Genomic DNA, 27,377 nt, shown 5'->3' with positions numbered 1-27,377 from the left:
TTAGTGGTTTAAAGGGTTGAAGTTACAGAGAATAATTACCCTTGAAAGTAAAGCAAACAGTTGAAGTACCCAGTTACCCCAGCACCATGTCTTTTGCTACTTTAGTTTGGAAAGTTCTGTGTCATTTGTTACATATATTCAACATATCTCATGTTGTGTCATGGGATTATTTCTCATGCAAGATTAATAAACAGTAATAACTAGAACAACGGAGCTCTGTTCCTGGGATCATCAAGAAATGAAACTACGGTAGTCATTTTTTATTTATATAATATAGAATATTATATAAGGGTTTCCTTATATAATAGAAACCCTTGTGCCTTGGATGTTAGAGATACAGTCTTTGCTTAAAATGGTCATTGGACTGGGTAACTTATTAAATGCCTTCCAACTTAGCAAGTAATTTATGGATTAGTGTTTTCTGTATTGAAAAATGGAGATGCTATGGTGTGGGTTCAGAACATCTGAGTCTCTAATAAGAAGCTGTTTTTACCTCTCTGGGCCCCATTTCTTCTGTAGTTTAATGTTAGACTAGTTGATTTCCATTGTCCTTCCCAGTTTTTAATTTTATGGTTCAACAGTTGTTTTTTTTTAAAGCAGATATCTTTCACTTTGAAAGATATCATTGATCTACTAGATCTATTGCATGTTTGGATTTTAATGTTAGATTCAATCTATAGGTTTTCATGTTAGAACTGGTGACTGTTTCTGATCAGAACTCATATCTGTGATATGAGGAAGTTGATTCTGATTCTGTCTTACTAGAAAATTTTAACTATTAATTTGACACATTATATGTTTTCTAGAGACTGGGAAAGAATGTAGTTGAAATAAAATTATCTTACAAACATTAAAATATACTCAGCCAACAGAGAACCTATATTCAATATCTTGTAGTAACCTGTAATGAAAAAGAATATGAAAAGAAATATATGATTGTATATGTATGACTGAAACATTATGCTGAATACCAGAAATTGATACAGCATAATAAACTGACTATACTTCAATTTAAAAGAAGAAAGATACACACTCAGCTAAATGTGAAAGAATGTTAATAATTTTTTCAACTTGGTTTTAATTATCACTTCCCTAAAAATATGTAGCCTTTAGAATTTAAAATAAAGAAATTAATGGAAATAGCGGTTTTCTTTAAGTTTAATGCTGGACATTAGCAACAATGTTGGGTAGCTAGTTTTTCTTTGTAGATAACTAAGGCTCAGAGATGGTAAGTAATTTGCTGGGGTATTCCTGATACTGTATGGTAAACAGAGCCAGAATTTCAAACCCAGAGTTAGAACTTAAAACTCAGTTGTGTTTGAGAATAATCTAAGTAGCTTTTAAAAAACTATAGTTTCATAATGTACAGCATGGTGACTATAGTTAATAATAATGTATTATGTACTTAAAATTGCTAAGAGAATAGATCTGAAGTGTTTTCAGCACACACACACAAAAGGTAACTATGTGAAGTGATGGATGTAATCATTTCACAGTGTATACATATATGTCAAAACATCACTTTGTACACCTTAAATAGATCCAGTTTTTATTTGTCTAATAAATAATTAATGGAAACCAAAAAACAATCGAATAATGAAGCTAAAAGTGTCATCCCCCCAAAAAAGCCCTACAGATACTTGCTTCACTGACGATCAGATCTTGTGGAGTGTCCCAGGTATGTTTTAAAAGCTGCAGAAGTGATTCTTATGATCAGAATAGCACTCTATTTTAGCACTTCTCAAACTTCAAATACATAAAAATCATGTGAGGACCATGTGAAATGCAGATTCTGGTCCACTAGTTCTGGGACAGGGTCTGAGTTTTGCATTTCTAATGAGCTCCCAGGTGACAACTAATGGAGGCTCCTCGCATCCATACTGTGAGCAGCAATGATCTACACTATGTGATATTTAATTTATGATTGGAAAATTTCAGCTACAATTTCTGTGAAGGCCATGATTCATTCACATTTCTGTGAATTTTAATTATGAATTTGATACAGCGTTACATGCCTTTGGATTTCTACTTGAAGAGCATTCTTTCTTATGTTAGGATAGCATGTTATAAAATATTTACTTGAGCTTTAAATCATTCAGCTATGGAACTTTAATCACATTGTTTTAATTGATTTGGAAATAGCAAAGCCTAGGTGAAGTCCTGTTTAGACGTAATCTTGCCCAGTTTCTTCTTAAGAGTTATGTGTGATGTTTGGTTTTAATAATTCGATGAAAAGTTTATACAAGAACTCAGCCTAGTGGCATCCATTTATTATTAGTCCATTCCTGCAAGAAAGCAGATATATTAACTGCAGCTTTTAATCCTAGTTTTTGAATATTTTAAAGGAAATGTTGGTAAACCTGTATTCAAAATGTACAGTATGTGGAGGAAGAAAAGGATTTTCACAGTTGAATGTCTGCCCTTTTCAGGTTCCCCAGCACCACCATTGCCATCTGTTATGTCTCCTAGCAGGGTGGCAGCTAGTCGACTGGCTCAACAAGGAAGTGATTTAATTGTTCCTGCAGGTATTCACTGCACTGATTGGATAAAGCCCTTCTTGCTACAGGCTGAAGCTAAACTAATTCACTCAGTTTCGTAATCACTTGCTTATATTCTTAGGTGTGTGTTACTCTGGCTTTTTTGGTGGCTGCTGCTGTTTTTTTTTAACAATAAGGGAAATCATCTGTCTAGCCATAGCCTATCTTTCTGGCTTTTCAGTTATTAGGCTGTATTTCAAACCTGAAATTTAACTCACTTTAAGATTTAAAAACATTGTAAAATGTGATTCATTTTGAATCATCCTTTCTTTGTCCTGGAAAATGTATTTACTTATTTGATCCTAAACTCTCGGCTTTGCAGCTCTTAACTCTTTTTTCAATTAAACAAAAAAAGGAGCCTTCAACAGTTGGAGTGTTCATTATTTGGAATGAGTCAAGTAGAAAAGGTTGTGTCTTCTTTTTTTTCAATTTCAGCTTACCGATAGCTGTCAGATTGCAACACAATACTATGTAATTTACCAGTTACACTCAGTGGAAAATACTTGTGAAAAATCCATTTCTTTACATTGAATATGCTCTGTATTTTAATATTGCTGGACTGTAAAAATGGGGGAAGCTGAATTCTATATTTCTTTTTATATGAAATGTTAATATTTTATATTTTGTTTCTATGAGAATTTTGTAAATTCTTAAATGTGTTTGATTTTATATACTGACTCAATCTTAGATTGTAGTAAAGATGTGATGAAGGCTGGTCTGGCTATAGGAGCAAGAAAAGAAATTCTTGCTGATGCTAACTTTTTGAAACCATTTTGTAAAATGTCTTCTCTTGTCTTTATGTTATTGTTATTTTTAAAATTACTGTAAGGTGTCTATCCCAAGTCATTAGCATCATAGATGTTTATTAGATATTTTCTTCTATGAAAGGTACTTTACTATTAGGAACTATATAGTTATAGAGTTGCTTTTATGTAATAATTTCTTAATTGTTGGAGCAGCACATGGTCAGGGCTTTATACTGCCTTTATTAATTATGGCTTTTTTCGAAGGGGAGACTCGAGAAAAAACGAGGTACAATGTAGGTCTTGTTTTAACACAGCCTCTCAGACTGGTGGTAAGATATTTTTAATGACTATTTAAAATTACAGTATTTTTAAAATCCTCCAAAGTTCTAGTAACAATCTGTTGTTGCTCTGTTCTACGTAGTACAGTGAAAAATCACTGTGAAGAGTACTTGGCCTTTCAGATTTTTACTGACAGTTTTTTCTAGGATCATTAGGTTATAAGAGTAATTGTGGAAACTTTGTTTTTCTTAAAGCAAACAGCAACTTATTTAGAAAAGAAGGCTGATTGCAGCATTTTTTTTAAGAAGGCAGGCAAACCACATAGTATTTGAGTTTAATGGACAAAAATTTGTTTTAAGTGTTAGGAAATTATTCTCAAAATGATTCCAGGAATTCCTAGTCATTTACCTTGTGGAAACCTTATTATTTCTTTAAATGAATAAGTAGTTTAATTTGAACAGCATCAGTGTTCTGTTTTCTTTCTCTACTTGTCTTTATCTGATTTACATTTGTATCTTTTGTTACGATCATGCAGGTGGCCAGAGAACACAGACAAAAAGTGGGCCAGTTATTCTAGCAGATGAAACTAAAAATCCTGCAATGGAAAAGTTAGAGCTTGTTAGAAAGTGGAGTCTAAACACCTACAAGGTTTGTGATTGCTTTTTAATGTTTCCACCCTAACTGACTCTAAGAATTGTCATTTGTATGTTATTCAAATTATTATTTTCCAACTATATGAATATATAGAAGAGAGTAATCCCATTTAAACGTAAAAATACAATTAGAAAATGAAGTATTTATTGATCTTTGCATAAATGTAATTTAAAAAATCAGTAGCAAAAGATTAAAAAAGCTACTAAAGTTCTTACTAATTGACAAATAACACAATTAAAGAAGAAATATATTGCCTGGGGATACCTTTAGCTGTAGAAATGCTATAGCTATGTTTGCCCCCACCTCCATCTTTTTGATACTTTATAGCAACTGAATGTCAGGAGGGGTGTATTAGTTTTCCAAAGTTTGGGATTCTCTGATGTTATTGTGATAACTAAGCATTAACTGTACAGACAGCAAATGAGTTGGATTTCAGAGTTTCATAGTAGTTAGTTGTATTACTTCGGAGTAATTGGTGGTTATTTTTCTTATGTTCTCCATAAAACAAATAAGCAAATTATTTAATCTATACTATATTTGATATATTACAAATAGTTCAAGCCCCAAATCCGCTTAGTTACCTATATGTGTGTGTTTATCATCTATTCCTCTTCTTCTGTCTCTCACCTGTATAATAATCTGAGTTGAATCGTTTTTAAGATTTCGTAGTTATCTCTGTATTAACATACTGCATTCAGACATTCTTAAAACTTCTGTTAATGAAAATGACCAGTCTTCATAATGTTGTACACATGGCATAATACTATGTGAAGGAGTTATCATTCTCTCTGAGTTTTATTTTTAACTAAAAATTTTTTTCATCGGACTAGTTTAGATATCTCAGTCTAAGTCAAAAGAGAAAGTTCTAGCTTACGTGATTTTATTGAGTTTGTAGCCCAGTGTGCGTGGGCTGACATATGACTCTCTGATCTTGTGGCTTTTTGACCTTTTTGGTCCAAATTGTGAGCTAATGTAGGATATTCATTGTCATATGATAATCCTTCAAGTACGATTCTGATTTGGGTGATTTAGGACTGTGCTTTTTTGTCCATTTTACTCTTGAGGAACTTGGTTCTGGCCATGACTTTGATCTTCTCTTTCTTGGACTTCAGTTCCTTCATGATTCCTACCTTTAACGTCTTCTGTCTGGTTTTATTCTCTAACAAATGCTTAAGGCTTTTCCTCAAAGAGGATATTAGCACTTCCTGTATTGTTTGTTAATTTTGGCTCCAAGACGAACCTGGTGATTAATACCAAATATGTAATAGGACTGCTTTTAAGTTTAGGCCTTGCGTCTATCGTCTGAAATATTATTTTAATCTACTTGATTTTGTTCACAAAATGTGAGTCCAGAATGTATTCATTTTCTTAATTATTCTCGTCTGCAGGAATAATTGTGAATGGTGAACTCTGGTTTATTATTGTTTTCGTTTGGCTTTGAATTTTGCTAGTGTAGAATAGGGTACTTTTAGAAGTCCTGTTATTTTTTAAGAATAATCTCAGTTTCAGCATTTAGCGCTGTCATCTTTCCTAAACATTCAGTGCTTTTTTTTAGATGTTTAAGAATTTACCATCAGTATTCACACCTTTATCAAATTAATAATTGTGGTCTTTAAGCTAGTGTCTTTTAAACTTTCATTCTTGTTTTTCTTATCCTATTGCCTTATGTATTTACTGATTGACCTATTTCTCCTGTTCAGTTTCTTATATTTCCCTTTATGCTCCCTTCTTCCCTATCCTTCACTCTTAACAACTCTTTTAATATCTGTCAGTTGTTGCCATGAAATTACTCTTTTCTTTGTACTTAAATGGTTTAATTCTTTTTTTTTTCTGCATTATAGATAAAGCTTTGGCGGTATTTAAATACTGAGAGTACACAGTGACTGTCTTAAATTCATGGTGTGCGCGATGATGATTCATGTTTCGTACACTGTTTATTTGCCCTCCCCCAAGTAGGAGGTCCATGTAGGGCAATCATTTCCTTTGCTTTTTCCCCCCTTTAACTTTGGTCTATTTGGCCTGATGGCTTCAAAATGAATTCTTAATTTATAAGTATGGAAAACTGAGTAGGACCACCAGCTCATTGGAAGTCATCTACATTTTAAGGAATTTTGAAGAAGGGTAAAGAACTGAGATTCTTAATTCTCTTCTGTTTTGAACTTGCTTTATTATATATACCGATCTCTAATTTTGTATTTTAATTTCAGTATTTACTAGGAAGCAACTTAAATAAAAATCTATCCTTCAGTGGTCATATGAGAAACTTGCTCTGGGACCTTAATGAGTGGAGAAATGACTAGCAATTTTGTATTTTCTCACTACAGTTTTCTTTACAAAGCTCCACATAGGCTCTCTGTGGCACTCTTATTTCCTTAAGAGTGATTAGTTACCTATATTGGATTACAAGCTCTGTAAGTTCAGTTTCAAAACTTGTTTCAAGTGTCCAGATTTATCTTATTATGCCTCATATTCACTGTTGCCTTACTTCTTCCACTGCCATAGCTTCCAGGAAACAAAAAGCATTTCCTCGTTAAACCTTTGACCCTACTGTCTGCTTGTAACCGTTACTTCTGTGGAAAAAAGTGACCATTCAGACAACAGTAGACGTTTCTTTCGTTTTGCCCAATCTACCAAGCCCCTTCAATGAGTTCTGGCCCCTGACTTTCAACAGACTATTATATCTGGGTTGCTATGGAAGGGACCACATGCTTTGGCTTGCGAGTAGAGTAAATGTCTCTGGTAATATTATGTTGCATAGGGAAAGTCCTGGTGTGGATGAAAAGTGAGATTGAGTGGCTTATCTCCTTTTATCTTGTTACCATTTCAGATATTATTTCTTGCTGATGTTTCTCTCATGAAGATCACAAAATCTGCAGTTAAACTTTCCTCCTGTTGTGATTTTCATCTCCCAGAAGTGTCTGTATGTTTTCCGTAGAAATAGTTTTATCTCCCTTTTGTGAGTTTGGCCTCTCACCATTCCTATCATTTTCTATGTAGTTATTTCTCTATTAAAAGAAAACTCCTTTATAAAAAATGTTTATTCATAAAGATCATTAATTGGTGATAATAGAGAATGTGAAGAAATCCATTTCAATCTTAAATAGAAAAAATATGGGTAACATGTAATATGCTAACATTAAAAGGATAAATATAGACTTATGCATATTGATGGGGAGAAGTCTTAAGAGATTTGTTTTTAGACGAGAAATGCTCAGGATATTATGTGTAGCATAGCATAGTTTCATGTTTACTTTAAAAATATTATATATGTGATTATATAGATTTTAAGGAGCATCTAGACTATACCCATCAAGCTGTTAATAGTTTTCTACTATTTAGTCAGATTAAAGGAAGGAAGAGGAAATTCACCTTTTATTTCGTTCATTATTTTAATTTCTTCAACAAACAGTAATTCTGTAACCAAAACTTTGAAAGAGGTGATAAAAGAGCAAGTTTGTAAATTTAAAAAACTGTAATACTTATTTACTACTTTTTAGAATATTTTTGTTAACTTTAAATGATGAGGAGTATATTAATGCCCTATGTAGTTACCCTTAAAGTGTATTATTAAGTAGTGAATTTGCTTATAATTTTTTATTTCTAACAAAAATTATTGGAAAACTTATTTCCATGTGCTCTGAAATTAGGTACTTTAAAAAAAATTACAAGTTCCTGTATCATTTCTAGGACAGAAAAGAGTAACATAATTTAATATTACTCTATCTGGGCAAAAGTAGAAGAATAATTCAGGAATCTCTGTTCTCTTTCTCTGTCCCTCCCCATCTCCCCTCCCTCCCCACCTCTTCTTCTTCTTTCTTCTCCCTTTCTTCCCTTCATTCTTCCTACTCACACACATATACACAGCTATTTAAGGGGGAGATAGAAAGGAAAAAAGCTTTTGAAACCAATAGGAGAGTGGAATTTTGGTATTCTTATTATACCTATATTAATAGTCCAGTGTTGTTCATAAATCAATGCCAGGTATCTCAGTTGCTTTAAATAATCTCTAAAACAGCTGAGATACTTGTGCACAAAGCTTGAATGATGGTTATGTGAGAGAGCTCACCTGGCAGGATATAAATTAGCTAGATAAGTCTTAAAACTTCCTCTGATTAGTAATAGTTATTTGACATGTCTGGTAAATTTACCTTCTGAGTTCTGATGGACTTCTAAGGGGGCTGACAATTTTCAGTTTGTTGGGCTGGTTTGTTTGAAGCCAGAAATGGTGTATGTCATGTGCTCTAGCATTTGTACTTTGGACTGCTGTATTACTGTTTTTTCTTTTGTTCTTTTTTTCTTCCTAAACAAAGTACATCTTTCCACTTTCAGTGCACTCGGCAGATTATCTCTGAGAAGCTAGGCCGTGGATCAAGAACTGTGGACCTTGAACTTGAAGCTCAGATTGATATATTAAGAGATAACAAGAAGAAATATGAAAATATTCTAAAACTGGCTCAGACATTGTCAACCCAGCTTTTCCAGATGGTGCATACCCAAAGGCAACTCGGAGATGCATTTGCTGACCTGAGTTTGAAGTCACTAGAACTCCATGTAAGATTATTTGAAATAACTCCTGGGGAGTGAGGGGGATGAAAATGGCAGTAGGAGAATTCTGAGAGGTAATTTGTTACATTTCTTATTTGCTGAACTCTTAATAAGCTTGGACTCTTGAGGTGTTCTTTTAGATATTTCATATAATTTTCAAGAAGGCCCAACTGACTTTTGTCAACATAGTGATCCAGTTGTACCCTAAAGAAGATGTCAGCTAGAGGTTTCAGGCGAAGGGAACTTGGATAGAGGAAGGAAAAGGAGTCCTCAGCCTGCCTGAGCCTAGGAAGGATCATACTGTGCACAACTGGGCGTGAGTAATAAGTAAATTCAGGCACCTGCTGGAAGTCTCTTACCTAGTCTCTAAGTGTCCTGAACAAACAGTAACTTGCTTGACCGGATTTGTGATACACTTCTACTGAAATCAGTAATACAAATTACGAATTTCAGAATGAAATTATTTTTCTGCATATATTCAGCTAAGCATTCCTAACAATTTCTTACAATAACTTACGTGACTCCTTCTATGTCTTTTTTTCTCGCCGAGAGCCAAAAGGTGCAGAAATCCCTTGCCTACAGACTAGAAGCTGGAACAGATAATTTAGAGCATTAAATCATTTGGTAATATCTAGACTCTTGGACAAAGAAAATTTGACTAGAGATGACAGTATACATCATAATAGAGAAAAATATTGAGATTCAGTTCTAAATGAGTCATTAAACATACAAAAAGAAGAACAAAGCTAATATTTAGGAAGCTGAGTTGCAATTGTTGAGTATCCACAATTTCAATGTAATGGGCTAGGTGCTTTATAGCCATTATATCATGTAACTTATCTGACAACACTGCAAGAAATGTTATCCCCATTTTATAGATGAGGAAATTGAGGCCAACAGACATTAGGTAGTTTTTACAAGATCACAAAACAAACAAAAGATAGAACTGGAATATACACCCAGGCCTTTCTGTTTCTGCATGGTCTCCTGCTGTCTCTTTAAGTGGAATCTGTAGAGGATCTCTGACCCAGAGAAAAGCTCCCACAGTATGGAAAGAGGTAACCAGAGTATAGGGTCTAGGGAAGTGTTGGAGCAGTGTTACCAGTGACGCTACCTTCACTAGACCCTGTTAATTATAATTGTTAACACAGATTGGGGGTTACTATACACCAGGTACAATTCTGTCGTTTATATGTGTATTTGCTCATCTAACGCTCAGCTGTAGCTAGCAGTACTTTTATTATCCTTCTTTTCTGGATGTGAAATTCCCCCCCCCCTTTTTTTTAAACAAAACTGAGAGATTAATCCTCAGTATTTTAAGCCTATTGGACCCAGTTTTAATTTTTGAGTTTCTTATTTGAGCATTTCTAACCCTTCATAAGGATTGATATTTCATGACTCTTTTAATTTTTTCTTAGAGGTCTTCCAATGAGAAAATTTACTTATTTTTTTAATTGAATTAAACTTTGTCTTGCAACTACCATATGGGTCCATTGGGAATCAAAGACACAGTATGGGATCTTAGTAATCTTATTTTCCTACATCTTAAAACATTTTGCTGTTTCATCATCCTAGGAATTATTTCATCATTACTCATCAGTTTTTCCCTACCATGTTAAAAATGACTAATATAATAAAACAAAAGAATGAGAGCATTACCTAGAAGAATGATTCACTTGTGAAATAAATACTTCTTGTTTGTTTGCATTCTCAAAAAGAATCTGGAGAAACTATTTCTGTAGTCTTTTTTTTTTAATGTTCATGCAGCATAGCTAAGAATTCAAAATTTTTCATTTTTGCACATAATGGAAAGAGAATACAATAGAAGATGATGACATTTCACAAATATTACACAAATCAAAAGATGACTACAAAGAGACCATAGTATTGACTCTTAACAGTGATGGCAGAATTGATTATATCAGTGAAATCTCAGGCTATAAGTGTTCCAGTGATGATATCCTGGATGAATTTTCTTAAAGAGTCACTGAATAACAATATATTTTTAAGGACAAAAAGGAAATATGGTATTGTATCAGACAAGATTCTCAAAAGAAATAATCAATAGGATATATAGCTATATAGAGTTTTATTTTAAGAAATTGGTTCATGTGTTTGTGGAGGCTGGTATATCCAAAATCTGCAGGGTAGACTGGCAGCTGGAGACCCACAGAAGAGTTGCAGTATGAGTACAAAGGCAGTCTGCTAGCAGAATTCCTTCTAGCCCAGGAGATGTCAGACTTTGTTCTATTAAGGTCTTCAACTGATTGTAGGAGACCCACTCACATTGTGGAGGGCAGTCTGCTCTACAGATTATACACTGATCAAAATATAAGTCTCATCTACAAAAACACTCTCACAGAAACATTCAGAATAATGTTTGACCAGATATCTGGACACTGTGGCCCAGCCAAGTTGACACATAAACCATCACAAATGTTTTCATCTAGTTAGTTGTTCAACAGGAATGACCCCAACATGTAACATTTTTTGACAGAAATGCATCTGGACCATCCTATTTTGCTAAAAAGACATGATATATTCTTCTTTTATGATATTTATGCACCAAAATGTACTTTGTATGTTTGTTAGTGAACAGATACTGAGAGTAAGTGTGTATACAAAAATGATTTCAAGGAAATGGATAATATAGAAATTTTTTAAAATTCATTGGATTCGATATTCTAATTGCTGTTTGTAAGTGTAAAAATAATGGTAAACTAGTACCTATTGGAGATGAATTTGAAATCTGAAATCAATAGTTATAGGATGGATGTTTTGTATCAGTCAGGGTTTTCCACAGAAATAGAATCAATACGAGATATGTACCTAATACACGCACACTCACACATACACACACACACACATTTTGAGGTTTATTTTAAGGAATTGGCTCTCACTATTCTAGGGATTGGCAAGTCTGAAATCTGTAGGATAGACCAGCAGGCTAGAAACTCAGACAGGATTTCTGTATTACAATTTTAAAACAATTCCTTCTTCGGTAAACCTCAATCAGTCTTTTGCTCTTAAGGCCTTCAGCTGATTGGATGAGGCCCACTCACACTATGGAGGATAATCTCCTTGAAGTCAACTTGAAATCACATCTACAATGTTTATCAATATAAATGTTAATGTTAATCACATCAACAAAATCTGTACCTTCATAGCAACATCTGGACTAAAGTTTGACCAAACAACTGGACACCATTGTCAAATCAAGTTGGCTCATAAAATTCACTATCACAGTCTACCCTTTGTCAGCTTACCAGCACTTAATACACATCTCTTTAAACCACACTTGATCTCCAAATCAAGAGAATAAAGTCGTACTTCCACCTAACATGATACAACTATATCCTGTGTATTATTAAACATACACTAACCCTTTCCCCAGAAGAAGATACGAAGTCCTTGAGTGAGGGTCACTTTTTCCCTTTATCTTCTGAACCTTAAATACGATGATATAAAGTTAACAGTAGTTAAATACTATGATATAAAGTTAGTTGATGTATCTTATATGATAAGGTGATAAGGAAAGAAAACAAAGATATTCACTTATACACATACAGACATTCATGACAAAGTAAGGAAGCAATGCTTATGAGAATTATAGTCCTCATTTCTACGAATGGTCACATGGTTGTAACTTCTTCCATTACCCATTCCATGTTGCATTTGCCCTCAGGTAGCACCTCAGCCTGTGACGGTTCTTTGCCTGGTTGGGCAACCCAAACCTTCATTCCTGAAAGGTCCAGGCCATTAGTAGTCCTTCCTGAAATGGATTGTTGTAGTTTTCCATTGACATTAGTCACAGGGCATGGTAGTGCTAAGAGACGCCCTAAAGGATCGCCTGTATTCCAGGCATACCTTCCTTACCACCATTGTGGAGTAGCTGTCCAGTTTCCCCTCAGTAATCAGGATCAACCACACCTGCCAGAGTCACTCCCTTCTTTGCCTTTTGGTTCTTTCTGAGGGAAAGCTTACAGAGTACAGTAGTGAAGAGCTGGTGTCCCCTTCCTTCCACCCGGTGCCATAGTAACTGAGATTCCTGGAAAATGCATGGCCCAGGGCCTGGCACATAGCAGCACTGAATAAATTGTGATGGTTATGATAGCTGTTGTTGAGATTGTGGCCTTTGGGGGCTGAGGAAGATTTTAAAGATGAGGTTAATTTCTTCATTTTCTAGAGGAACAACCAGTATCCAAACATAAAAATGTCAAATCTCCTGAAGGGGATAGGAAATAATCCTTTAATAAATGCTTCTCATCTCTCAGAACTTTATACAGGTTATCTCATTACACGTCCTACAGGCTTATAAGGGAATTATCTTCATTTTATTAGTAAGGAAATTGAGACCCAAAGAATTTGAGTTATTCATGAAAGACACAAATCCAGCCAGTGGCAGAATGAAGATATGAATTCCCAAAAGGACTGAATTCCCAAACTAGACTTTTGCCATTTTATCACGTGCCTTCTAACTCCTAGTTCTGTTATACCACAGTATCTCATTAAATTATATTTTCTCAGTTTAGAGGGTAACACCTACATTGAGGTTAGGAAAGTTTCCACAATCCATATTACTGTCTTAGTACTTGTGATTCTAGTTTTTTATTGCTCTGTGTATTTGTTTAAAATAACTCATCTGTTACTATTTAGGTAGTAATACGTTATTAAAACGTGATGTTTTAGATCCAATCAGATGCTTCTATTATTTGGTCCTAATGTAGAAATTGAATGGAAAGTGGTGGTCATTTACATCTAGTAAATGTTGTAAATAATGTAAGAGGAAAAAATTCAAATATTGTGAAACTTCATTCTCTAAGTACAAAGCAAGTAGATTTTTAGATCAAGGGATTATTTTCTTCTTCAGTGACAGATAGGAACTGCAGCCCTGTTCTTGATGTGTGTACCCTTTGACTATTACAGTGATGTGTAAAATACCCCGTCCAGTTGAGAATGCTGAAATCACTTATCAACTAAATGAAGTTTAGGAGTCATGCTTTATTTTATTTTCATTGCCAAGAAAGCATATTTAATTATTTATGTGTGTGTTTATAATGCATGTACATGTCTCTTAATTATTTTATATCTTTTACTACCATGTCTCTTGTACCTTACTTTAAAAAAGCTTTTTTATTCTATCCAGTTAAGGTTTCAAATTACACAGTAAAATCTTAAGGTTTATACATATTTTCTTCACAGGGTGGGATTTACGTTCATGAAACAAGTATCCGTTTACTCCTCCTGTCTGCTTTGAATTTAAGCCTGTTTTCCTTCTCTGTAAATATAGAATTCCAAATTCTGCTACATAACATTTCAGTCTGCTGTGATTTCACCTTACTACACTCTAGTTTTTTTGTTTATTTGTTGTTAGTAAAAGCAAAGCTTCCTAGGTTGTATAGCTCTCCCTGTGGCTAAATTAGAACTCATGGCATTTTCAAAGTTAGTAATGTGGAATTGTGGATATTGAGAACTTTTAGAAATGAACAGTGTTACCAGGGGTATGATGCAATGATACATACTTTATGATACAGTGAGTAGTAAAGGTTTTTGTTTTTAATAATTATGATATTTATATCCAATTCAGTGTTTATAGTTTTATTCCTCTTATTTGGTAATTTTTTTTATTTTGCTTTTTACCTCTTAATGAATATCGAAGACAGTAAGAATAGTTATAATATGTTGTGTGAATTTTTTCTAAAATTTGTAAAAAATATTTTCTCTTGTATTCTGTTTGTAGTAACATTTATTTAGTCTTCTGTATTGTAACTTAGCTTGCAAAAATGGTGCCAAAAAACTTCAGCTATTCTGCCTTTCATTTTAGTTTTTACATACATTTATTGATAGTTGTTTTATATAATCCTTATCTGCCAATATTTGCAAAACTACAGTTTTGAAGACTGAGTTCAAAACTTACATGAGTTAAGAGTTACATAGACCTCTCTTAAATGGGAAATGCTTTTAGAATAATAAAGATAATTTTATTTTCCTGCTATTTATTAATGATTGAATATTCTATCTAGAAATTTAATTATAGCTATAGCACTAACATGAAATTTGCATCTGCTAAGATTCTAGTTAATTTAATATTACATTATTGCATTATTGTTTTCAGCTGAAATTTTTAAAAGTATTATATAATAAACTCAGAATTCTCAACTTAAATGATATATCTTACAATAAGATATGAGCAGTTTTTTAATTTGGTCAGATGTGTTCCTGATAACCTGTTAATTAACCAAACTTAGACTAGAAAGCTTTCATTGCTGAAAATTTAGAGTTAGTCCCTGCCATCCATATGTGAAGGAGTCACGTGTAATCTTTGCTAAGCCAAGACTCAGTTTGTTCAGAGAATGAACTAAAACTGGTGTTGAGTGATCTTTCCTGAGCTGTTTGTCTAGATGGATCTGAGCTTGGGAGTCAACTGGTCACTAAGTTTACAAAGAAATGTGTATTGTTAATATTTATACTTTGAGGAGATTCAGTCAAAACATAAAATTTGCAGTCAATTTTATGTCTGAAAGTTTTAGCCGATTGTTACCTAATTTGGTTGTGAAAGTTAAAGTTTCTCTGATTAATAATCTGCTATATTTTTCTTCTTCGCAGCTGTGCTTACAGTATAATAGAAACAAAACGTAGAAATGAAAATATTCTTTCTAGTACAAAGTAGTTTAACTTTTTAAGATTATTTGATTTTAGCTATGCATCTGAGCTGATGATAATTTTGGTTTATTAGACTTTTTCTGTACTTGTATGGCTAGTTGGGATTTAGATTCCTATTTATTTATTTAAACATTGAAAGAAAAAACTTCTGTAGCTAGATTTCTAAATCAGGTATTTTCCCAGTAGGGATATGTTTGAGGTTTTTTTTAGTCACATTTACTCATTTATAACTGGATAAGTTAAGGTGACTTCTTTTGTTTTAGGAAGAATTTGGCTATAACGCAGATACCCAGAAGCTTCTGGCTAAAAATGGAGAGACTCTTCTAGGAGCCATTAATTTTTTCATCGCCAGTGTGAACACTTTGGTGAATAAAACAATAGAAGATACTTTAATGACTGTGAAACAGTATGAAAGTGCCAGGTAGGTATAGATTTTTACTATATTATCTGTTTTACAAATGGTTTTACATTGCAAACAAGAGGCCGATATGGACAGAAAAATAATGTATTAGAAGGTTATAGGATAGCCCACAGAGCTAACAGAAAGGCAGAAGAAGAGATTCTAGAAATAGGCAAGAACCAAAGCCAAGATAATGTTTCAGAAGAATCGAATTAGGATCCTGATGCCAGGTACCTCTGGTACTTGATGCTACTACAGCTCCCATAAATAATAATTTCCAAAAGGCTCCTGCATACTTTCCTTCATTTCCTTGAGAGTATCTGGTTGAGCTTGGTCATGTACCCAAACCCTGCCCGCTAGAGAATAAGGAGATGGAAGAGCTCCCAGCTCCAGCTTCCTTGGAAGAAGACGGCCTTGTGTTCTACCAGGCAGGTACCAGATGCCCTCTCCAATCTGCCCTAAACCTACCTTGTCAACCTCATTACTGCTGCTTCCCAATGGAAGCACTTATGCTGCTTCCGCAACAGCCAGACTCCAAGTTTCAGTTTCTCTTGAATGTGCAACTCATTTCTGCCTCCTCTGTATATGCCCTAATGCTTTCTATACGTATCCTTAACCTGTACTTTTACAAGTAAAAGTTCAAACCACTTGGAAAGTTAACTTTTGTTTTTAATTGTCTTACAATTTTTTGGTGGTAGTTGTTCAAAACATTTCTGTACCTTATAAACAAAAACATTTCTGTACCTTATAAACACACAGTTCCAATTCAAGGAAGAAAGTTATTACTGTGTTCTCTCTATAGTTTGTCTTTTTGCGCACACCCTCTCTAATCCCCTGAAAATGTTTTTTCTTTCTATTGAACCATAGTTGATTTACAGTATTGTGCTAGTTTCAGGTATACAGCAAAGTGATTCAGTTATACATATATATTCCTTTTCAGATTCTTTTCCATTATAGGTTATTAGAAGATATTGAATATAATTCCCTGTGCTATAATAATAAATCTTTGTTGTTTATCTATTTTATATATATCGGTGTGTATTTGTTAATGTTATACCCCTAATTTATCCCTCCCCCCACATCCCCATTTGGTAACTGTAAGTTTGTTTTCTATGTCTGTGACTCTGTTTCTTTTTTGTAGATAAGTTTATTTGTATTATTTTTTAGATTCCACACATAAATGATATCGTGTAGTATTTGTCGTTCTCTATTTGACTTAACTTCACTTGTGTAATAATCTCTAAGTCCATCCATGTTACTGCAGATAGCAATATCTCATTCTTTTTTGTGGCTGAGTAATATTCCGTTATGTATTTGTCTACATATACACACCACATGTTCTTTATCCATTCATCTGTTGGTGGACACTTAGGTTGCTTCCATGACTTGGCTATTATAAATAGTGCTGCTGTGAACATTGAGGTGCATGTATCTTTTCCAATTAAAGTTTTCATGTTTTCCAGATAAATGCCCAGAAATTAGATTGCTGGGTCTTGGTAACTCTATTTTTAGTTTTTTTAAGGAACTTCCATACTGTTCTCCATAGTGACTGCACCAGTTTACATTCCCACCAACAGAGTAGCAGGATTCCCTTTTCTCCACACCCTCTCCAGCATTTATTATTTGTAGACTTTTTGATGATGGCCATTCTGACAATTGTGAGGTAACACCTCATTGTAGTTTTGATTTGCATTTCTCCAATAATTATCAATGTTAAGTATCTTTTCATGTATCTGTTGGCCATCTCCATGTCTTCTTTGGAGAAATGTATGTTTAGATCTTTTGCCCATTTTTGATTGGATTGTTTTTTTGTTTTTGTTTTTGTTTTTCTGATATTGAGTTGTATGAGCTGTTTGTATATTTTGGAAATTAATCCCTAGTCGGTTACATCATTTGCAAATATTTCCTCCCATTCTGTGTGTTGTCTGTTTGTTTTGTTTATGGTTTTCTTTGCTGTGCAAAAGCTTATAAATTTAATTAGGTCCCATTTGTTTATTTTTACTTTTATTTCTTTTGCATTGGGAGACTGAGCTAAGAAAATACTGCTACGATTTATGTAGAATATTTTGCCTGTTTTCTTTTTCAGGAGTTTTATCATGTCATGTCTTATATTTAAATCTTTAAACCATTTTGAGTTTATTTTTGTGTGTGTTGTGAGGGAGTGCTGTAATGTAAGAGCCACAGCTCTTAAGTGCAGCTGTCCAGTTTTCCTGACATCACTTGCTAAAGCAACTGTCTTTCTCCATTGTATATTCATGCCTCCTTTGTTGAAGATTAATTGACCGTAGGTGTGTGGCTTTATTTCTGGGCTCTGTTCTGTTCCATCGATCCATATGTCTGTTTTTGTGCCAACCCCATGCTGTTTTGGTTACTGTAGCTTTGCAGTATTGTCTAAAGTCTGGGACGGCTATCCCTCCAGCTTTGTGTTTTTTTTTCCCCTCAGGATTGTTTTGGCAATTCTGGGTCTTTTGCGATTCAATATAAATTTTAGGATTTCGTCTTCTAGTTCTGTGGAAAATGTCATTGGTAATTTGATAGGGATCACATTAAATCTGCAAATTGCTTTGGGTAATATTGCCATTTTAACAACAGTAATTCTTCTAGTCCAAGAGCATGAGATATCTTTCAATTTCTTTGAATCACCTTCAGCTTCCTTTATCAGTGTTTTATAGTTCTCAGTAGATAGGTCTTTGATCTCCTTGGTTAGGTTTGTTCCTAGGTATTTTATTTATTTTTAATGCAATTTTAAGGGATTGCTTTTTTATGGAAAGTTAACTTTTGATTTCTGCACAAGAAGAGATGTTTCTGTCCTATGCTGTGTTTATAATTTTCTGTTTAGTATCATTAACATATGAGATTCTTGGTGACTTGGAAAGGAAGGTCAAGACAAATAGCTGTGGTTGTCTGGTAGGAGATATGGAGCTTGTACCTTATTTAGGTTTTGGACTCGGTTTTTAACTTTTCTTTATTGTTGGAAGTGTTTACTAACATAATATTAAAATCAGAAGTTGGCAAAAAAGAAACAGAAGAAATCTATCAATATCGTTTCCTTCAATAACTTTGAAGCAATCTCTCAATAAGATATACTTCAGTAGGAATACAGTAACATTCCCAGTAATTGGTTCTCCAGTCTTTATTTAAATCCTTCCATGGGCATTGCCTATATTTTTCAAAGGATTTATTATGTATATTTTTCATTTCTATAAACTTTATTTGGTTCTTTTCCAAATTTGTTTATTCCTTATTCATAATATCCTAATTTGTTCATAATGAATACTTTCTTTGATCTCTCTAATCATTTTAAGCATTTGTATTTTCTAGTCTTTAAGATTATTTTAATATTTGTGTCTTTGAAGATGAAACTTCTTTTGTTCCAAAAGTATCTCCTACCACTTCCCAGTTAAGAACTGTGTGAATCTAGTTTTTGTCTCTCTACTTTGTCCACTTATTTTAGCAACTGAAATATATTTCAGCTTAGTATATTTTAAAATATAAAATATATTTCATTTGAAGCATATAATGTCTTTCTCTTCAGCCTTCATTTCTTACACGCTTTTAAAAATATTAACCCATGTTAAAGAAGGGCAAATATATTAGATGTGACTGTTCATACACAAAACATTGTATATTTAATCTGCAAAGGAGAAAAGTAAGCCTCTAGAGGTTAAATGGTTTGCTCACTAGGAACCAGTTTTAAAGCCAAAATGAAAACCCATGGGCCCCCTATGTTCTGCTTTTGATCGTTAGGCCTCAAGCTTGAACTAGACTAATCTCAGATTTTCACATCGAATTATAAAAATAATTTTCACATATTGCAGTGAGGAATCACTCAATGTACAATGTGTTACAAAATCTCAATTTATCCAATATAATTGATCTGTTTGAAACTTTTGAACAAAATTATAAACCAGTCTATATGTACTCAGTAGCTGGTTGTCAGGAAACTTTTAGACAACTGTGTGTACTTTAAAATCCAACAATAATAACCAACCTCACCCCATAATTTATTCTGTTTTATTGAAATTACAGTTATGATTTTATTGAGCTTAGCTTGGTGATTGAATTTTCTGTGCTGTTTATGAAGTAGCTGAGACATGGACTAGTTGTAACTGTAAAACATTGCCCACTGAGGGATGACATTCAAAAAAATCCCAGATTAAGGTTTCTCAGTAGCTGATTTTTTTTCTGTCAAAACCAGAATTTATTGACTTTTAGGGCAAGGGTTGGCTATTTGATCAGCCCAGAAAGTGGCGATTTAGGCAAATGTCCGGGTGGCCTTTTAATGCTCCCTATTATGCATTGTACAAGTATTTCCTTGCCCTCTGGTGCTTCGTGTATAGAAAATCGTAAAACAGCCCATTCAGCACTTCTCCAGAGTGGCACCAACAAGGGAGTCGGTTGTGGTTAAAACTTTTCAGATGTGGACACCTGTTCTCTTGAGGTTTTATATAAGCTGTAAAGTAACCAACTATCACTAACTTTATTGATATGGACTCAGTTCAGACTGACAACCCTGAAGTGAAGGGTTGTATTTTGAAAACTTAATATACTTCTCTTTCCGGTGGTAATGAGCCCTATTAGATAAGCTCTTATGGAAAGTTTTACTTTAACACCATCTACAAAGTAGATGTAAAAATTAAGGGATATAAGGACAGTATTATAACTTTGACTGTGTTTAATCACTGTTATTTAAAAGTATGCCCTGAGGCTATTGAAGGATATTCGTCTTCACGTTAAATGACTACACATTACTGTTCATTTTTGCTCTAATTTTTTTCATTTCTTATTGCTTTTAGTATGTTTGCTTCTGGCCATCCCTCTTCTAATTTGGCCAAAATAATAAGCACCCCAAAGATATTAGTTATTAGCAGGTATCCTATGTACTTTATATATTTTTGTGTGTGTGGAGATTATTATTCCTATTTATAGGTGAAAAACTAAGCAGAAAGAGGGAAAATAACTAGCTCAAGACATTCAAGCCAGTGAAGGGCAGAGTGGTCATGCAATTTAGCCATAGAGCCAGTGGAAGTTAACTAGTTATTACTGTGTCAGTCTTGCCTCCAAAATCTTTAGTAACCGTCTCCTCCTCCTTAGCTCTACTATCATTGTCCTGATTCAGTGACTCATTTCTCTTTTGCTCAAAGTCTTCTAATTGGTTTCCTTGCTTCTAATTTCATAATCTACTCCAGTCTGTCTTCCATGCTTTATATTACCCCTGGAGTGATCTTTCTACCCTGAGCAAATAGAACATGTCACTTTCTACATCAGAGTTCTCGGACGGCTTTCCCTCAAGTGTCCTACTGGATTAAATCTGATCCCTTGTAGCATGGCCTGTCAGGCCCTGCTTAATCTCAGTCCTGCCTTCCTGTCTGATTTTAATTCCTTGTCTTGTTCCAACTTCAAGTTTTAAATTACTGAATTACTTCCCAAATGTGTCATGGTATCTTACAAATCTATCTCTGCCTGGAATGGTCTACCAATTTCCCTGTCCTGATCCACCTCATAATCTCTTATCATCCTTTAAATTTTAATTGTTTTCAATTCTATTCTGGGATGCCTTTTCAGACACCTGATTTAGTCATTCTTCCTCTTGATTCCCGCTGTTCCTTATCTGCCCTCCCCGTGGCAGTGTCCATTATCCCCTTTGTTGTGGTTGCCTACAGTCTCACCCTCTAGACAGTAAGCTTCTCAAAGATGAGCTGTGAAGATGAGCAGATAAAGCTTTAGTTTCTTGCACAGTGCCTGAAACATAGAAAGTGCTCACTTAATATTTGCTGAATGAATCATTGTATCAGTGAATGAATGAATGATAAGATTTTGGCCCTGAAAGGTCAAGTTTATTAAATTCAGTACCAGGTAAGACTAGACTAGGCTCGGTGTGAGGGACTGATGTATTCTTTATCAGGTCAAATATACAATATTTATGCCACTTATTAATTCCCAGAATAGGAGACATGAATTGTACTATAGATATTTCAATAAAGAGCTTTAGTTTTAGAGCATAAACTTTGTGATGCTGATTTTGACTAAATTAGAGGTCACTTTGCCTCTTAGTTGAGTACTTGAATAGTTGACACTGCTGGATAAGTCACTAATAAGTAGCATTATACTTACACAAGTGCTGTGACAGAGGTTTTATGAGGTGCTGTGGGACCACGGATGATGGTGCTGGGGTAACTTTCAGTTAGTGGTGGGAGAATGTTAGGAAGCGGCATCTCAGGGAACACAAGGTGACAAGTGCTGTATAATAGATGCCATTGTCATATTCTAAATACTAATGTTACGGAAATCCATCTGGAGGTGTACAGTCCCATACAGTAGCCACTAGGCACGTGTGTCTGTTGCGCACTTGAAGTGGGGTCAGCCTGAATTGAGGTGTGATGGAAGCATAAAGTCCGCAGTGGATTTCAAAGACTCAGTACCTCTCCCCTCCAGCCCTGGCAAAAGTAAAAGGATTCATTAATAGTTTTTTACATTGATTACATGTTGCGGTGATAATATTTTGGATACAGTGAGTACCATAAAATATGCTGTTTAAACAGGTGAAATTAGTTTTTATTATTTTAATATGACTGCTAGAAAATTTAAGTTGCACATGTGGCTTACATTTTCTAGTGTGCATTGCTGGCCTAGACTGGACTTTAAGGAGCACTGGCCCTCAGTTAACTCCCTTTTAACAGTTAAAGTATGTTCTTCTAAAGTCTGCTGTCCTCACCTGCTTTTTGCCTTATCAGTATTAACCAGTTCTCACGGGGAATTAATCACTACCCTTGATCTTGCTAGCATTAGGTTTAACATCTTTTTTTTTTAACTGGTTTTTAAATTTTAGAAATTTTTCTTGTCAATTTATACTGTATTTGGAGAGGAACTATTAATAAGATTAAGAAGCAGCTTCCCCCTGCCCGCCCCCATGCTTATATTAATAGCTCTTTGTATTAAATACATGGTTTTAAAAGCATAATGTGTAAAATATGTATGAGAATTATCATATAGTAGTGTATAATATGGGACTATTATGTCATTCCCCTCACCTCCTGGACATGTTTCACACTGGTTTTGTAGTTTGCTTCACTTGTTCTCTTCTTTCCAGAATTGAATATGATGCATATCGCACCGATTTGGAAGAGCTGAATCTTGGACCACGTGATGCAAACACTCTGCCAAAGATAGAGCAATCACAACATCTGTTCCAAGCACATAAGGAAAAATACGATAAAATGCGCAATGATGTTTCTGTCAAGTTGAAATTTCTAGAAGAAAATAAGGTAAATTTACTCTTCACCTTTTGAGATCTTTCTGTGGACTTTAAAATAAAATCACCCTAAAGAGAGATAAATAGAAAGCTTTTTTGTTACTGTTAACTGTTTTTCGTTATAGAGTTGACCCTTGAACAACTCAGAGGTTAGGGGCACTGACCCTCCATGTAGTCGAAAATCCGCATGTAACTTACAGTCCGTCCTCCGAATCTAGGGTTCCTGTCTGGGATTCAACCAACCGCAGATCATGCAGTACTGTAGTATTTACTATTGTTCTTCACTTCTCACCTGGTGGAACTCTGTCTCCCTGATCTGTTCTGTGTAGAAATGCTCTTCGCTCACTGGGAAGAGGTGTGTGACATTGCTAGGCTCTTCCTTTTCTTGTGCCCAGGAGAAGTTCTCCTAGGTCCTGGGAACATCAAAATCAGTATTTGAGCTCTGGGAATTGGACTGCAAAAACTGATATAGGGCCTGTCTAAATCTAGGGTCATTACTGCCTGAAGTAGCCCCGTGTTGTATCTGGAAGTCAGCTGTAGTTCCAGTGTGGACAGGAAGGAGGAACAGAGGTGACAGGAAGAAGAGGAATTGTGTCCTCTCTTCTCTACCCTAACTTGGCCAACTTGACCTTTGTTGTCCTCTGCTGTGCTCTAGAGTTGAGCAGTGTAGTCAGATAGATAGGCAAGTTGGACTATGTATTTTGCAAAAATATCCTGAATTAAGAATATGAAAACCTAGGTTCCACACCCACTTCTACCACCTGCTAGCTTTTTGGGCTTGGACAAGATGCAGAGTCCCCAAACTTTTGTATTTTCCTCCGAAAATTGAGGATAAATCATACCTTGTGGTGAGCACATGAATAAAATACAGTGTCTTCTGTACCATGTCCTGTTCACAAATCTTTGTGGGGTTCCTACTGTGAGCCCGGCACTTGCTGAGTGAAGGGATGAAGGAGAAGGAAGACAAAGTTCATGGTCTTAACGGAGTTACAAAAACCCGAAATGGTGGTATTTTCTAGAAGTCATCATCTTCACACCTTCTCCTGGTGGCTTTCAACCTAACCAGTGTCCCTACTGCTTTGTGTCTATTTTGCTGGTACAAACAGAAATCAGCATTAGAAAGATGGAACAGAAGACATGAACTGTATTTGTTTGATATGTTAAATCATATAATTTGGCTTTACAGAATCAGTACTGTCTCGGTGGTAAGGATGATGAATTGTCTGAGGTACATTCAGCAGTCTGCCTGGCCAGCTCTCCTACCTAAAATAACTTAACCTAGTTGCTGAAGACATACGTTGATCATTTGACAGTGGAAATAGTTTTTTTGGCCATAATATTTCAGGCTTAAAATTCACAATCATTTCTTACTCCTTTGTCATTGTTCAGGATAACTTTTTATGTTCCTTCTAGTGATCCCTTGTCTAACATTGTATTATTTATTTTCATAGGTTGAGAAGTAAATTATACTATTTTAATATCTGTAGTATCCTCTGGTCATAGCAATAAGCAAATAGCTATTACGCAGACATATATTAAGCCTCTGCTGTTTCAGGTACACCGGTGGTGGTACTGAGGCATTAGCACGTGCTGGATGGCTAAAGCCTCCCTGTCCAGGAGAGCTGTCTACAGTAATGGGGCTACTCTGTAGCCACATTTCCCTGCTGGCAGCCACTAGCCGAGCGTGGCTTTGGTCACCTGAAAAGTTGCTAGTGCAGTGAACCTTTATTTTATCTTGAAATTTAAATAAATTTAAAGTTATTTTAATTAAAATTTAAGTAGCCACATGTGGCTAATGGCTATCGTATTGGACAGCACAAATTCCAATTCTTAAAATTCCTCCAATTTGAGAAATCTTGTTTACCCCTTTGAGCCTGATTCCTTACAGATAACAAAGGAGATAGTAATGTCTACTTTACAAGGTTGATTTGAGTGGTAGTGATAATATGTAAAGCTCCCAGTAAGCACCTTGACAACAGCATAAGAACTTAATAAAAATGGTAGCTGCTTTAAGTGATTATGGACGTCATCGTGTTTTTATTGTAATTCTGTTGGGGAGAAGACGTGTACAACTTGCCTGTTCATTTGTTAACAAGTAATCCAAAGATGAATGTGCAGAGTTCCAGATTACAGGCGACAAGTTCAGAAGTAGTGTGGGCTTGGCCATTCGGGGAAATCTTCAAGATCTGCGAAAGGAAGAGGGCTTCAGCCTAACCCTGAGAGATCGAGATGGGTCTAAAAGAATTGGAAGGAGAATCTGCGCCGTCAGGGGGAATGGCCTGCTTGTAAAAATAGAGGGATAATACGTGTATGATGGAGAAGTAGACTGCCACGGTGGGACATGACCTTCAATGCTTTAAAGGAAGAGGGAATCAGAAAGGTAGTTGGAAGCTGGTTGGTATTGACCCTTGATCACGTAAAGATTGAATTGTGGCCGCAAAAAGAGGACACACTGGGCAGTGAAGGAAGAAGAGAGCACGCTTATGAAGAGCCAGCTCATCTCTGTACATTGTAAATGTCTGTCAAATGGCTCTCACGTTCAGTTTTATCTTGTTGGCATTGAAGAATTTTAAAAGTTGGGAGCAATAGAAAATTATGTCTTAAAAACACTCTTTGAGCAGTAGAGTCTGGACTAGGATCAGTGCATTAGCACTAAAAGGAAAGAACAGTGGTTTCAAGGCTGCATGACAGCAATTGAGAAATCAACATAGGAAGCTGGTTTGGCTTGAAGGTTATGAGGGATGAAGGTTGGGAATTTGTTTTATTTAACCCAGTATTTAGTTTGAAATGATGAGGCGATATTCACATGGAAACAGTTGGTAGGAAGTTTATGATGTGGGTTTGCAGTTTGAATGTACAGGATCAGGGTTCCAGAGGTAGAGGTTTAGAAGTCATTACTTTGGGAATAATGTTGCTATTGTCACATCTTCTCTTCTTTTTGACCTTTCTTACTATAAAATAAAATAATAAAATTGCCTTTATTCTCATGGATTTTATGTTCTTAGAGAGCCTAGAGATACTCTTTGTTTTGGGTTTTCCACAATTGTCATCAAGCTGAGTTTCAGTTTCAACTCAGTAATCGTTAATCAGCTTTGTCTAAAAGTTTATAAAGAAACTCTGATCTTTTCATCTTTTTATTTAATTTCTTAAAACTATAAAGAGATAATGTTGGTCTCTGTTATTTTAAGCAATAAACAACTATAATTTGGGTGAAGACTTGGATCCATGAGAAAACTTTTGTTTTTTGTTATTATTGTTGAGCAACTTTTACCCTTTTCTTTTATTTTTAATAGCTCTAACAAAGGAAGGAAAAAGCAAGCCTTCAGGCCTAGGAATTGCCTGTCATCCCTGTTTGCTTTCTTGACAGTTTAAAATGCCTCAGATCTGGTGGTCTTCTTCTTTTGTTAAACCACAGCTGAATTTGTCCCTTACTATTCTTTTATACACAGTTATCAGGGAATCTACTTAGCACTTGAAGCTTAACAAAATATACTCTTTCTATTTCTTAAATGTCATTTATTGAATTTTTTAAAACCTAAATTATCTGAAACATCAGATAAGTGAGTGTGCTATTTTGTAATTTGATGATGTCCTGAAGATTACTGCTTTTTTCTAGAGCTGTTTTTGCAGTTGTTTTTGTTGTTGTTTGTTTGTTTGTTGTTTTTGCTAGGTGTAGAGGAGTTGGGGGGGCTTTCTTTTGGTTCTCATATCCTGGCTTTTGGAGTGTCCTCCCATAGCAACACTTCTTTTCTAAAATGACAGGCCAGAAAATCAAACAGCTAGAATAGTGCAAAAGTAAAAGCAAATAGTCATTGAGTAAAGGACTGAAGACCATCCTGTGACTATAGTAATACATTCTGTTGTCCAAACATTATGACAATATTTTTGTTTATTTTTAGAATTTAAAGAAAAAATTTTTGAGAGGGATTGAGAAGTGGATTCTTTGCTGTATTTTAGAAAATTGAGGTGTTTATGTATACTTAGTCTAGCCTGCCTTCTCTCCGGCAGAACAAAGGGAATAGGTGTGTAAAATATGTGTGTGCAGACTTGTGTGTGTATGTACATGCATTAATGCTGAGAGATGTGTGCACAAATCCATATTTGTCATGTACCCTTAATGGAAAATGTGAATTCTTCTACCGCTTGCAGTCTTATTCTGTTCACCCCCCAAACCTCCCCACTCCACCCCATACACTATGTTTGCCTTTAACTTAAACAACCCTCTGATAGTCTCATCCTTGTTTACTAAACAGCATTGAGTTGCGTAACAGTAAGGACACAGTTAATTAGGCTCTTCTAAT

General features: G+C 34.9%; 1 protein-coding gene across 7 annotated transcripts in view; it reads left to right on the top strand.

Moving 5' to 3' along the window:
• Positions 1 to 27,377, top strand: part of ARFIP1 (ARF interacting protein 1) — a 1,058,373-nt gene that overhangs the window by 1,008,279 nt on the left and 22,717 nt on the right. For 5 of the 7 annotated variants that reach the window (XM_074377362.1, XM_010968509.3, XM_074377360.1 and 2 more), the window contains 5 exons: positions 2,430 to 2,525; positions 4,098 to 4,210; positions 8,546 to 8,767; positions 15,688 to 15,845; positions 22,915 to 23,089. In XM_074377362.1, the coding sequence (XP_074233463.1) occupies positions 2,430 to 2,525; positions 4,098 to 4,210; positions 8,546 to 8,767; positions 15,688 to 15,845; positions 22,915 to 23,089 (764 nt within the window). Of the gene's footprint in view, positions 1 to 2,429; positions 2,526 to 2,590; positions 2,620 to 4,097; positions 4,211 to 8,545; positions 8,768 to 15,687; positions 15,846 to 22,914; positions 23,090 to 27,377 lie in introns of those variants that run through there. The other 2 variants (XM_074377375.1, XM_045505568.2) reach the window with 2 other exon arrangements.

The sequence above is a fragment of the Camelus bactrianus genome, chromosome 2 (assembly GCF_048773025.1).
Source record: "Camelus bactrianus isolate YW-2024 breed Bactrian camel chromosome 2, ASM4877302v1, whole genome shotgun sequence".
Taxonomy (NCBI): domain Eukaryota; kingdom Metazoa; phylum Chordata; class Mammalia; order Artiodactyla; family Camelidae; genus Camelus; species Camelus bactrianus.
The sequence above is the reverse complement of the archived record's forward strand: the minus strand, read 5'-3'. Positions and strand labels throughout refer to the sequence as shown.